Here is a 13,544-nt window from a genome sequence, read left to right as displayed (position 1 = left end):
ACACACACACACACACACACACACACACACACACGCGCGCATACACTTACAAACGCACACTCTAACTCACACACACTGTTCATACATGCGCACAAACACAGTGTGTATGGCTTTAGATCTCACTCTTCAAACCCTCCTGAAGCCCCGCCCCTCAGCTCTGTAGCTCGTTCCCATTGGTGGAGCAGTTTGTCTCCACTAGCAGCGCTAATTAACTGCCGAAGTTCTATTTCGTCCAGCTGTAGTTACCTGTATGAAGTGCTAACTGAGCACTAGCTGTGTTAGCCCTGTGTTACCCACATGCTAAGTGGCTACCAGCTGTGTTAGCTGTGTGCTAGTAAGAAACTCATGGTAGCCCCGTTTTGTCTGCAAGCTAAACCAAATAATGGCGTTGCTTATGATGTGGTCGTCCTGTGTTGCCGTTGTTTCAGGTCTGTGTTAACTTTATGCTAGCCACCTTGGCCCACTTTTTACACCTAGCTTTGTTATCTAATCATCAGTCCCATGTTAGCAGTGTGCTAACAATGCTTATCACTTGTTAGCCTGGTCTCTTTAACTTGTTCCAAGTCTGTGCTTGTCATGTACTAGCTACATGATCCAAGTGTTAGCCTCATGTTAGCAGTGTGCTACATAGGCTAGCTGTGTTAGCCCTGTGCTAACAGCAAGTTGTGTAAACCAAATATTTTCCAAAAATTATCTACGTTTAGCATATGTTAGTCCTGTGTTAGCTATATTTTAGGTTTGTGCTAACCATATATTAGCCACATTGTAACACACAGCTTTGCTCACTAGGTGTCAGACCTGAGTTAACAGTGTGCTAACCAAATATTTATCATTTTTTACAAGTCTGTGCTTCTGTGTACCAGAAATTATCCAAGTGTTACCTCTGTGTTAGCAGTTTGCTAGACAGCCTAGCCATGTTAACAATAAGCCTCATTAGACAGATGTTTACCAGATCTTAGCTATGTTTACTATACGTTAGTCCTGTGTTATCTTTGTTTTTGTTAACCATATAAGGGCCCCATTAGCTCCATGGTAACACCTAGGTTTGCTCACTCGAGAACAGATCCATGTTAGCAGTGTGCTAGTCATGTATTTAGTCTATTTAACAGGTTAACCTCGTCTTTACCTTGTTCCAAATCCATTCTTGCCATGTGCTAGCCACATTATTCAAGTGTTAGTCTTGGTTTAGCAGTGTGCTAGACAGGCTAGCTGTGTTAGTCTTGTTAGTGTTTTTTGAGATAAGTGTTAGACATACTTTAGCTGTATGCTAAATGCGTAATAGCAACGTTTATTAGAGGTCATTCTAATGTTAGCTGTGTGCTAACCAGATACACGTATTAGCCCTGAAGATTGGAGGCGTGTACTAACCTGACATTAGAGGTGTTGGCACTGAACTAGCCATCTTCTACCACCTGAGTTTAATTAGGTGTGAATACTAGCTAACTCTACTGGCTGTAGCTGTGTGTTAGCCAAGGTGCTAGCTCTGTGCTAGCCATTTGTTCTGTTTAGCAGATGTTAGCCCTGTGTTAATCTTGTGCAAGGACTGTGCAAAACACACACTGGCCATGTTGGCTCTGTGCTAACCATGTGCTAATGAAACACTTGCTATGTTTACTAGATGGTAAACATGTTTGATTGGTGGTAAACGTAGCTCCTATTAGTCTTGTGCTATGTGTATAGCCACATGTTATGGTTATGCTAGCCCTGTGTTAAGAGTGTGTGGGCAACATGGGACCTACACACTAGCAATGTGCTGGAAATCCAACACTTCACAGTTGTCAGAGTAGAACAGCCAATCACAGCTACCCACACAGAAACAGCCAATCACAGCTTCCCTCTGGCAGAGCAGCTGTTGGGTTCGACTCAGACGGGTTTCTATTGGTCAATGGTGCTGAGGGAGGGTTCTGATTGGCCAGTTTAAATAGTGAGTTCAGACTGAGGTGAGAGCAGGAACATGTTGACATCACTCAAAAATAAACACACGCACACACACACGTGCACACGCGCACACACACGCGCACACACACGCGCACACAGGTATTTACTGTCACAGGTTTCCTGCTTTAACAGGACTTTTTTTCTCGTGTAACGTCGTTTTTGTGGTTATGAGGTGAAGGTTTTCGGGGTTCGATGGGTTCGATGTGAACAGCGACGGGACTGAACCGTTCTTTAATCTATTTTACATCTTTTCAGGTTCAGTCGCCATAGAAACAAACAAACAAACAGAGAGAACTGACAACAGTCAATCAAAAAACACACCGATCGATTAGCATAATTAGATCACTGTTACTGGGGGGGGGGGGGCATGCTTAGCTTCTTCCTGGGAGCTGATTGCTTGAGTCGAACCAATCACAGACAGGCGGGGAAATGTTTGTTTTCTGATTGGTTCCAGCCAATCAGCTGAATCTCTCAGAATCTGTCTGTCGTCCCGGCTGCCTCACTGGTTGAGGGAAGAAGAAGGGGGCGTGGCGTTGAGGTGGGTGGGGCTTAACTGGCCTTGTGTTTAAACACACACAACATACACACACACAGACACACACACATACATACACAGTGTGGCCAGTCCAACAGGTGTAAACAGTAGAAAAAGATTCTTATTGAACTGCTCAGTGTCATCATCATCATCATCATCATCATTATTACTCTTCCAGTGTGCAGCTCGGTCATGGCACAGAACTAAAATGTCAACAGTAAACCCTCCGTCTTTGTGTCCTTTTCGTTAGGGATGCTCCGATCGATATCAGCAGATAATTGTTGGACATTACTTGATTTTGTGACGATAAAATTCATCAGTAGAGAAAAACAAAGTAAACATTGTAGCTCCAAGCATCCAAGAAGAACTGAACCTCAGGAACCACAACAGATATTAACCTGTGGTTCTGCCAAGGACATAGATTACCTCAGGTGTCTTGATAAATGTTAGGCTAATTAGTTTCAAAAGGTAAAATATTAGGTTGTTTCACGGCGTAACATGTTTTAACATGTTAACAAGTTTTTACGGTTGGCATCACAAACTCTCATCAAATGTCTTTTGTAGCTCCATGTTGAAGCACAACCAATAAACTGCGTAATTTCCGCATGTTCAGCACTTCAAGACCTTCCCAAAAGTTCCAGGACTTTCAGAAACAGAAAGTACTACCTCCAAACACAGACTTTTTGGGGGTAAATCTATGTTTTAGAACTTCATTTAGTGGAAACGTCCCTTAAACAGACGATGAGGATGGAAGGTCAAGAATGGATGGTTCAGGTCAGCTTGTCTCATCTAAACCCAAAAAGGTTGCTTTCGGGTTCAAGTATGTCTTGCATATTTCTGCATCTGTGTAGCAGCGATGGTTCGTATGTTGACGTTTCAACATGTCTAGTGGGGTCTGTACGTAAATTTAGGGTTGTCTTAAAAAGACTCTAGCCAAAGCACCTTAACACTTCCCTAATTCTATAGCTTCCAGTAAATTGTGCATAATAAAAGTCTACAAAGGCGTACCCTTACAAGTTGTTCTTCATAGACAACCAAGCATTAGTGCCTTGATTTTGTCTGCCCATCATGAACAAGGACTTCCAGCACGATCCATGGTAGGACTCCAAATGTAGGATCTCTGGAATACCAACGGGACTAGTCTGAGAAGTTTGGAATTCTTTACTGATTCTTTACTTACTGACTTTTGGAAATTATAATTTGGAGTTCTGTAATTTTGCAGGATTACCTGGTACGTTGAGTATCTAATTTGAGAAGCTGCATCATGATGTTGCCTTCAACCTTCCTTACGAACTTACCAAACCACAACCATTTATGAACTTTAACTCCCCCGTATCCAATTCTTTCAAGACTTGCACTTAATCTCACGTCTAAACCTTCAGGTCCGGTCAGGGTATGTCAGCTTCTCCCAGTTTTATGTGTGACAGCATCAAAGCAGCAGTATCCTTACAGTATCTGAGACATCTTTTCCATCAGCTTTTTCAACATCAGGCGGAACCATTTGATGCATTTAAACCTCACTCATACCCTGGCCTCTATTGTCAAATGATTCATTGATTGAGGAGTCTTCATTTGTAATTTTTGAAGAGGAGTCTAATATCCTAACATCTAGACCAGTGATTCTGGCTTGCAGGATACCAAGAATAAGACTTGAATCAAGGTGGTGGATTTCTGGTAATCCCAATAACATCAGACCTGGACACTCTGATCGGAACATCCCTAGTCTCCTTGGCAACCTTTCTGTCCATCAGCAGATTCTGGATTCTGGACTCAAGTCCCATCAGTCTTTGTGCTGCTGTGGTTCTTGCCCAGTAGAGCCAGGAGCCACAGTTATGGTTCTAGGTTCCTAGAAGCAGCGACCATGGCTCTGACAAGACTACAAACAAGAACCATGCCTTGGACCAGTAAGACCACCAGTTGTGAGTCTGGGTTCAGCAGAAACAGTAACCATGGTCCTGCCACCACTAAGACCAGTACCCATGTGTCTTGGACTTGTGGGACCACTGTTTTTGGCCCTGGCTTCAGTAGGACCAGTACCCAAGGTTCAACCAAAACCCATGTGTCTTGGACCAGGTAAGGCCAGTGGCTGTGGCTCTGACTTGGGTAGAACCAGGAACCATGATTCTGTTAACACCAAGACCAGAACCCACGCATCTTGGCCCAGTAAGATTACTGGTTGTGGCTCTGGCTTGAGTAGGACAAGTAGCCATTGTTCAAAGCTTCTAGAACCAGTAACCATTGATCCCAGTACAGTAAGACCATTGGGTGTGGCTCTGGCTTCAGTGTGACCAGAAGGCCATCCTAGGCTTGGAGACCAGTAAAACCATTGGCTGTGGTCGTGGCGTCAGTAGAACCAGTAGCCATGGCTTCTATAATTCTTGGACCGGTTAGGCCAGTAGCCTCCACTGTGGTTCCAGTAGGATCAGTAGTTATAATTCTGATTCCAGTGACACCAGTAATACCAGTATGCAGAACTGGTTCAGGTGAAAAGTGAGGAGTTTCTCCAGTCTGTCAGTGTGCTTTCAGGCTGCTTCAGCAGTTCAAAGGTCAAACTTTAGTGGTCAAAGGTCGAAGTTCATCCAGAGGGTGTGTGTAGCACCATGAACCAGTTTAAACAGCTCTAAACCAGTTTGTTGTCCATACTGACCGCTCCAGTCCAGTCTGGTCAGAACCAGCTGAATCCAGTTTGATCCAGTTTTTATCTGCTATAAGGAATTATTATTAACCTGCCCCGCCCCCAACTCGTCTCCTGGTTGGCTCCATTTCATTGGACCACCATCCTCTCCCTGGCCAATGGAGAGCTCCGTGGGCCCCAGGTCACTGCCAATTGGCTGAGGGGAGTGGCTGCTGTTGGTGGTGCCATCGGTGTGATTGGCCGTCAAGGTGGAGGAGGAGGGGTTTCGGCTGATGACGAGCTCCAAGTGGTTCGGAGATTCTGCGATGAGAGGAACGACGAGGCAGCAGTCGAAGTCTCTGGTTCGTACGTGGTTAATCTGGAGGACAGAAAACTGTTACTGATCAACCTGGAGAGAGATTTATGGAGTGTTTTTTGTTTTATCTGTTAAAATAAAGGGCGACCGATGATGCAAGTTAGCATTACTGCTCCTGTTTGTTCTTTAGTAACTGGATAACATGCCGTTCAGCCACTCCACTTTACAGACGGCAGGATTTAGAAAGACAACGGATCTTTCTGAGAGCATCTTATAGTGGCACTTGAACTTGTTGATTTATTGTTTTCTACTGTTTGGTTGATTGTTTATTTTATAATCTACAGACCAAAATATATTTTAGATTTATGTTAAAGAAGTTTTTTTAAAAAAAGGATCCAAGGTAGTGTGAGGATGTGTGACAAGTGTGTCTCTCTGTACCTGTAGTATTCGGTCGTAGGCTCGGAGGCCACCACGCTCCGCCGGGCCTCCCGGTCGGATGTTATTCACGTAGACGCCGCGGTCCAACAAACCATCAGAAACGCTGAACCCAAAATCCTCCAGATCTGTGGCCTTCTCCAGAGTGAGCTGCAAACAGACAGTTAGCATCAACACATTCACGCTGTTACTGAGGACTTAATGTCAGAGATCAGGTCACCTTGTGGAGTTCCACAGGGTTCTGGTTCAGGATCTCATTGACTTCCTGCCTCATCTTCCTCATGGCGAAGGCTCGGCGCTGAGGGTCAGAGGGCAGGGTGTTGGAGCGAGGCGTCACCTGGGAAAACACCAAAAACTGCACTGAGAATACTAGAGGTGAAGCTGAGGGAGCAGTTACACTGTAAGGTTTGGCTTAATAAAACATAATGTAGTGTAACACAGTACAATGTAAAGTACTGTAATAGAATCTAGCATAATAATATTCAGTGTACTGTAATAGAATCTAACATAATAATATTCAGTCTACTGTAATAGAATCTATAATAATGGACTCGGTACCTGTGGTCTGGAGCTGCTGCGCTCCTGGAAACTGGCCTGGCGTCCCAGCGTGCTGCGTAGAGGGGTGGGGTCGTGGTTCAGACTGAGGGTGGAGCCCGACATGATGGTTGCCTGGAGACAGCCAATCAGAGAACACCAGTCAGAAACATCCAATCAAATCCAACCTAGATACGAAGAAAACATGAAGGTCAAAGATCACGACCTTTAACCCCAGCTAGGACGGAACCTGTTTCTACTGATGGAATCTTTTGTGACTATCGACAGGTTCTATTGATGTTTCTGGTCTTCTATTTTCTAGGACCTGCTGCTGTTCTCATACTGATCAGATCTACTGACAATCTATTAATGAGATCTACTGTTGTCTGTAATAACAAGATCTACTGATGGCATCTAATGAAACGATCTACTGTTGTCTGTGTTGTAAAGATTCACTGATGGGATCTACAATGACTACTGACAAAATCTACTGTTGAGATCTCCTGTCATCTTGAAAAACAGGATCTACTTTATTAAAAGATCTATTGCTGCTTCTATTAACATGATCTACTGTTGGGATCTATTGTTGTCTCTAGTAATGGTATCTAGTGAAGGAAACTATTGTTTCAATTGACAAGATCTACTGTTGTCTCTACTTACGGAATCTATTGAGATCTACTGTTGTCTCTGTTGACAGGATCTACTGTTTTCTTCATTAAAATATCTATTAATGCAATTCATTGTTATGTTTATTAACAGGATCCACTGATGGGCTCTACTGTTGTCTCAAATAACAGGATCTACTAATGGCAACTACTGTTGTCTCTATTGACAAGATCCACTGATGGGATCTACTGTTGTCTCTAATAACAGGATCTATAGATGGGATCTACTGTTTTTCTTTCTTAAAAGATCTACTGATGGGATCTATTTTTGTCTCTAATAACAGGATCTACTGTTGTCTCTACTGTCAGATCAGTTACTAAGATCTGTTTTGGAAGATTTACTAACAGTATCTACTCTTGTCTCTACTATTCATGTCTACTACTAAAATGCATTGTTGTGAGAAGTTCTATTTTGATTCTCCTTCGCGTTTGATGATGGCGTTTAATAATGTCGACTCTTTTGTTCAAGCCGTCTCACGTCACCCAACAGATGCTGACTCGGCCAATCAGAGTCAAGGACTCATCAAACGCATGCATGACTGACAGATCTGCTTCATGACTGGCAAAACAAATGACCCATCAGGCCTTGCGCAAGCTCTCCCAGCATGCCTTGCTCAAACTGCCATGCCCGGTGCAACATGACTCTGCCACGTGATTGATCAGAAGCTGGGTGATGTCACTAAGATGTCACAATGACGTCACCATGGTCTGTTAGAGTGCGGTTAGAGTCAGATTCAAAACCAGCGGACATGTCTGATGTCTGACAAGGCTGGAAGTCCAGTTACAGAGGAGAGAGGGGAGGATGGGGGGGAGTTAGTGGAGGGAGGAGGAGGATACCAGAGCGAGGAGGTGCGTCTCCTTTCCAGACTCCTGGAAGAGAAGGAGTCATTTCTCTTTTTTACTGCTGCGTCTCCACAGAAGGTGTAAACATGAAGTTCTTTCAGCACCAACAAACATCACTAAACTACCACTTTTTTACTTAGGGCTGGGCAATAAATTAGTGTCAACATTTATTAATGTTCAGATATGAGCATCGTGTTTCTGCATCCAAATTTTCCAATTTAACCCCCTGAACACGCTGGTAGATTTTCATGACATGTTATCTTTTTTAAAAAACACCAAAATTACACCATCAGAGCCAGAAACTGTGAAAAAAACAAAAAAAAACCCAACAAGAATGAAGTGTCAGATTGTCTCAAACAGACAAAGACTGTATCATTTCTGATGCATAGTTCATGAAAATTACTTAATTCTACATTTCTTCATGTTTCTATGTTCATTTCTTTGCAGATGACACCATCTTATATACCTCTGGATTTAAGCCTCATTCTTTCCAATTATCACTGGTTAACTGATCTGAAAGTCATGTTTTCTTTTATTAGAAAACATTAAAATGACACCACTTATCAGCCAGAAACTGCAAAAACAGAAAGAATCACCAGACTTTTAACTTTCCGATGTTTCTCAAAGTACCCATCAGTGCTGTGCTGTTCTGTCCACCCAAACTGAACATCAATTGTATTTAATCTAAATAATTTTTTTCACGTCTCATTTGAAAAATAGCCAAAACTAAACCGTTTCATCCGGATCATGTAAAAAAAATGAGAAATTTTGTGCTTTTCAGCACCAACAAGAAGCTATTATATATATATATATATATATATATATATATATATATATATATATATATATATATATATATATATATATATACACACACATATATATACACACACACACATATGGACTCAGCAGGGATCACATGACAAAGAGTAATTGGGCGAAAACTACTACTACTGACCTACACCACTGTTCAGAAGTTTGGAAAACTCCCTGTTTTCCATGAAAACTCACACTTTTATCCATGTACTAACATAACTGCACAAGGGTTTTCTAATCATCAATGAGCCTTTCAACACCATTAGCTAACACAATGTAGCATTAGAACACAGGAGTGATGGTTGCTGGAAATGTTCCTCTGTACCCCTATGAAGATATTCCATTAAAAATTTCCAGATAGAATAGTCATTTACATTAACAATGTCTACACTGGATTTATCATTCATTTAATGTTACCTTCACTGAAAAAAAAATGCTTCTCTTTTTTAAAAAATAAGGACATTCGTAAGTGACCCCCAACTTTTGAAGGGTAGTGTACAGTAATAAAGTTTTGAGTCTGCATGGAGATGACCAAACCCTTGAAGCAGAAACTGTTGAATTCATTAGTTTCCTTTTGAGTTTTGCTAATTATCTATTAGAAAAAACTATTTGAACCCTCTGAATGCCAAAACCCATTGATGGGGTTGAAAAGAAAGTTTTATTTGTTAAAGAAACAGGCCAAACTACACAATTTAAAAAATGGTTAAATATCTATAGAATGTGGAGTCCCCTTACTTTTCCAGTGTTGGTGACACCTGTGGACACTTGAGAAAATAGTAAAATTGTCAAACTTTTTTTCTCTCTCCTTCTTCAGTCCCTTTTCTTAGAGAACTTTATATTGCAGTGAAAAATGAGCCCACTTAAGAAAAATGGTTAATAAGCAGCTTCTTTCCAATGTACACAAAGTGTAGATGCCATCCTCCATCCACCAGGGGGCGCTGCAGGGAGGAGTTAACACCTGATAACTCTGGCTTCATTTACTGAATACAAAAGTGTGTTTTTATTCCTCAAAGTACAATAAATATACTGTTGGTGTTGGAGTACTGTAACTACACACCCAGCCCTACTGCTAGTACTACACCTTGTACTACTACTTCAACTACTTCTTCTTCTAGTACTTCTTCTTCGGTAGTTTGCTCACCTCCAGCTCTCTCAGGATGCCGCTCTGACCGCAGGTTTCCAGATCCTCCAGCGCCTGAGACCAGAAGTTCTCCTCCTGGTCCGGTTCCGTCCCGTCATGACCAACGGTGAACCTGAGGGGGGCGAAAGGAAAGGTCGGAGGTCAGCCAATCAGAGAGGAGGATGGTGACACACACACGCACGCAGACACGCACGCACATGCGCACGCGCACACACACACACACACACACACACACACACACACACACACACACACACACACACACACACACACACAGGAGGCTGCTCATGCTGGTGAGTTGTCGACGGGACGACGTGCAGCGACAACAAACACACCAGCAGGTGTATGTGTCGCGCGGTGAGGTCAGAGGTCACCAGGTGAGGGGACGGGAGGGCGGGGTTACTGGTGTGACAGAGGACTGTGTGGGGGCGGGATCAAAGGTCAAAGGTCAGTGTGGTACCTGCTGTCAGAAATTAGACCACTGGGCAGATTACAGCCTCTGCAGACAGAGACAGTTACTGCTGTTAGCTCCATGCTACACGCTCCCATTGCTTTGAAAAAGGAATGCTAGCAGCTAAGTGCAGACGACCATGTGTGATTTGACTCAAGTTTTTCTAGCTTAATATAAATATAAAAAAATCAACCAAAATCCAGCAAAATTCGCTGGATTTTGGTTGATTTTTTTCTGAATGTTCGTAAGAAACATTTTTAACATTTCTTTTTTTCCATCAAAAAAATGTTCAAAGATTTCCCAAAAATGTTGAAAATGTGGACATCAGAAGTTTCTCTGTGAAAATATATTTTTTTCCACATTTTCAAACTTGAAAACTGGTCAATTTTGACCCGCAGGACGACACGAGGATTGAATAAAATATTCTAAGTTTTACCGATATATATGTAATCATTTTAGATATTTTTAGGATTTTTTTGGAAGATTTTTACTCATTTTTTGAAAATATTAACAAGAATTTTCTTGCCAAATTTGGGGGATTTTTAATTTTTTTTTTTTACAAAACTTTTAAGAGAAACTTTTAAGGAATTATTGGGAATTTTCTTCCTGAAGGTTTTGCAAATTTTCAGAAAGTTGGGGAATTTTTTTTGCTGAATTTCTGGATTTTTTTTCAGACAAGGAAACAATATTTTTTGGTGCCCATAAATGAGGACAACAGGAGAGTTAAAGGAAAAATGTAAATTTGATTAACTTGGAATGAAATCTACAACAAAATAAATACTTTCTGAACCTTTTCTTTGTTGTTCAGACTTATTTCATTGCAAAACACCTTGTCGTTTGTAAATAATTTGTAAATTTACTTTGGAAAGTTATAGATTTTTACCAAATTCAGATCTTTAATCTGTAATCATGTGATCCTATCAGTATGCTCTTTGATTTTACCAGATTTATAGCTGTATTCTTTCTGTGTTTCCCATTTATTTATTGTATATTTGATGCAGTTTCTCGTCTCTCACCCTCCCAGCGGGGGGCGGTCCCAGTCGTCGTCACTCAGACCCAGATCTGACAGCGGATTGGCTCTCTGGCGGGTGGAGGAAGATGATTGGCTGTTGGTTGTCTTGGCATTGCGCCACTCGTGGAAACTGTATGGAGACGACTGAAACGGAGGAGCTGCAGAAAGAGATAAATAAATAAATAACTAAATGTTTCATGATGGCAGCAGACTCCAGGAGGTCAGAGGTCAGAGGTCGGAGGTCGTCCTACCTGGGGTGCTGAAGCTGCCGTCCATGTTGGATCCGTCCCAGGACTCCACAGCGCTGTCGACTGACGGCAGCGTGCTGAACACTCTCTGATTGGCCGGCGGTGCTACCATGACGACAGGCTCCTCCTCCCCGTCCGGGTTGTCGGGGTTCAGAACCAAACTGGGTCCAAGTCCAGGACCGATGACACAGGACTTAGGACTGGAGACTGAGGAGAGACAGAGACGTCATCGGAGTGTATTTGTATGTGTACATGTGTCTATCTGTACATATCTGTGTGTATTTGTTGTATAAACGTTATTTGTACTGATGCATGTGTGTATTTTTACATGGACACGTATGTAGACAGAGTGTATTAGTACATGTACACTACTTGTACTTATACAGTGTGTATTTGTACGTTCACAGTGTTTATTAGTACCTATATACAGTGTCTATTACTATGTAGACAGTGTGTATTAGTACCTCTATAAAGCGTGTACTCGTACTTCTGGAAGTGTGTACTAGTACCTCTAGAAGTGTGTACTCGTACTTCTAGAAGTGTGTACTAGTACCTCTAGAAGTGTGTACTTGTACTTCTAGAAGTGTGTACTAGTACCTCTAGAAGTGTGTACTCGTACTTCTAGAAGTGTGTACTAGTACCTCTATAAAGCGTGTACTCGTACTTCTAGAAGTGTGTACTAGTACCTCTAGAAGTGTGTACTCGTACTTCTAGAAGTGTGTACTAGTACCTCTATAAAGCGTGTACTCGTACTTCTAGAAGTGTGTACTAGTACCTCTAGAAGTGTGTACTCGTACTCACGTTCTCCCTGCTTCTTGATCTTCAGCGTCACCGTCTCTCCTGCCTGCTGTAACAAACTGATGGCTTCACTCAGAGGTTTTCCCTTCAGGCTGCTGCTGTTTATGGCCAGAATTCGATCTCCAACGTGGATCGCTCCCGTCCTTAAAACAACAACAACAACAACAACAAGAATATAAATGCTCAGCAGGTAAACAAACCTTCACCAAAACAGTTTATTAGACAATCAGCTGCTGCAGATGTTCTGTTTGTCGGCTGATATTGCGAAGAAAACAACAAAACACAGTTTAAAACAGCATTTCTTTCTCATTCAGTCGATATTCCATAGAAATACATTCACTGAAATCAAAATAAAACAGTAAAACACTAAATAAATGTATGAAATAGACAAAAAATCACATTAAATGAACAAAAACTGTAGAAATGATGAAGAAAACCATTTAAAAATGGAATATAGTCATGATGTTATTTATTATGAACAGCAGGGGGCAACATTCTCCACTGATTTTCACATTTAATCCCTGTTTTCACTGAAACTTCTTGTCAAACACATTTTTGAGTGTATTATAGTTACTTAAATATGACATTTTTGTTCCCAGATGCAACAATAATTCCTCATATAGTTGATCAGTTAACGTATGTTTGGATCTGTAGCTGCACTATTTCTTTGTTTTCATGGTTCTAATGGTTCTAAGTTGTACCTCTCAGCCAGGCCGCCTTTGCTCAGCGAAGAGATGATGATGGGGTCGAAGGGTTCCTCAGTGCCGGAGATGGTGATGCCCAGCGGACCTCCATACCTCTGAAGCTCCACCGTGTAGATGATGCTGCCGGACACTTCCTGTTCGTCTGGAACGTTCAACAGAGATTCATTCTGATTAATCAGTGAGCTGTAGATTTAAAGTTTGTCCTGAGAGTGGCTAACAAAGGATTCCAGGAGGTTCTAGTTGGTCTTAGGGTTAGGGTGCGTGTTAGGGTAGGCTGACCAAGGTGGCTCTTGTTCAGGTTCTGGTAGAACCTGATGAGGTTTTAGGAGTCAAAGAAAAGATCTTAAGGAATGTTATGGTTTTTGTTGTCATTCAACATGTTTCTAAAGGTTCCTGAAATAGTTCTTGGGGTTCTCCAGGTCCCAGAGACACTGAATTGTGTTCTAGTTGTCTTTGAGAGTCTTTGATGAGGTTTAGAGGACTTTGCTGGAATC

At 41.9% G+C, this 13,544-nt stretch overlaps 1 protein-coding gene across 10 annotated transcripts in view; it reads right to left on the bottom strand.

Moving 5' to 3' along the window:
* Window positions 1-962: 962 nt before the first annotated feature.
* Window positions 963-13,544, bottom strand: part of grip1 (glutamate receptor interacting protein 1) — a 74,564-nt gene continuing 61,982 nt past the window's right edge. For 5 of the 10 annotated variants that reach the window (XM_055006766.1, XM_055006768.1, XM_055006767.1 and 2 more), the window contains 11 exons: window positions 13,048-13,192; window positions 12,350-12,489; window positions 11,552-11,755; window positions 11,305-11,458; window positions 10,298-10,336; window positions 9,838-9,949; window positions 7,875-7,907; window positions 6,397-6,507; window positions 6,059-6,175; window positions 5,842-5,988; window positions 963-5,466 (listed from right to left, as the gene is read on the bottom strand). In XM_055006766.1, coding sequence (XP_054862741.1) covers window positions 5,179-5,466; window positions 5,842-5,988; window positions 6,059-6,175; window positions 6,397-6,507; window positions 7,875-7,907; window positions 9,838-9,949; window positions 10,298-10,336; window positions 11,305-11,458; window positions 11,552-11,755; window positions 12,350-12,489; window positions 13,048-13,192 — 1,490 coding nt within the window. In that variant the 3' untranslated portion in view covers window positions 963-5,178. The remainder of the gene's footprint in view (window positions 5,467-5,841; window positions 5,989-6,058; window positions 6,176-6,396; window positions 6,508-7,874; window positions 7,908-9,837; window positions 9,950-10,297; window positions 10,337-11,304; window positions 11,459-11,551; window positions 11,756-12,349; window positions 12,490-13,047; window positions 13,193-13,544) is intronic. The other 5 variants (XM_035949511.2, XM_035949507.2, XM_035949508.2 and 2 more) reach the window with 3 other exon arrangements.

The sequence above is a fragment of the Amphiprion ocellaris genome, chromosome 21 (assembly GCF_022539595.1).
Source record: "Amphiprion ocellaris isolate individual 3 ecotype Okinawa chromosome 21, ASM2253959v1, whole genome shotgun sequence".
NCBI classification, from domain to species: Eukaryota; Metazoa; Chordata; class Actinopteri; family Pomacentridae; genus Amphiprion; species Amphiprion ocellaris.
Note: the sequence above shows the minus strand (reverse complement) of the source record. Positions and strands in the feature narration are given on the sequence as shown.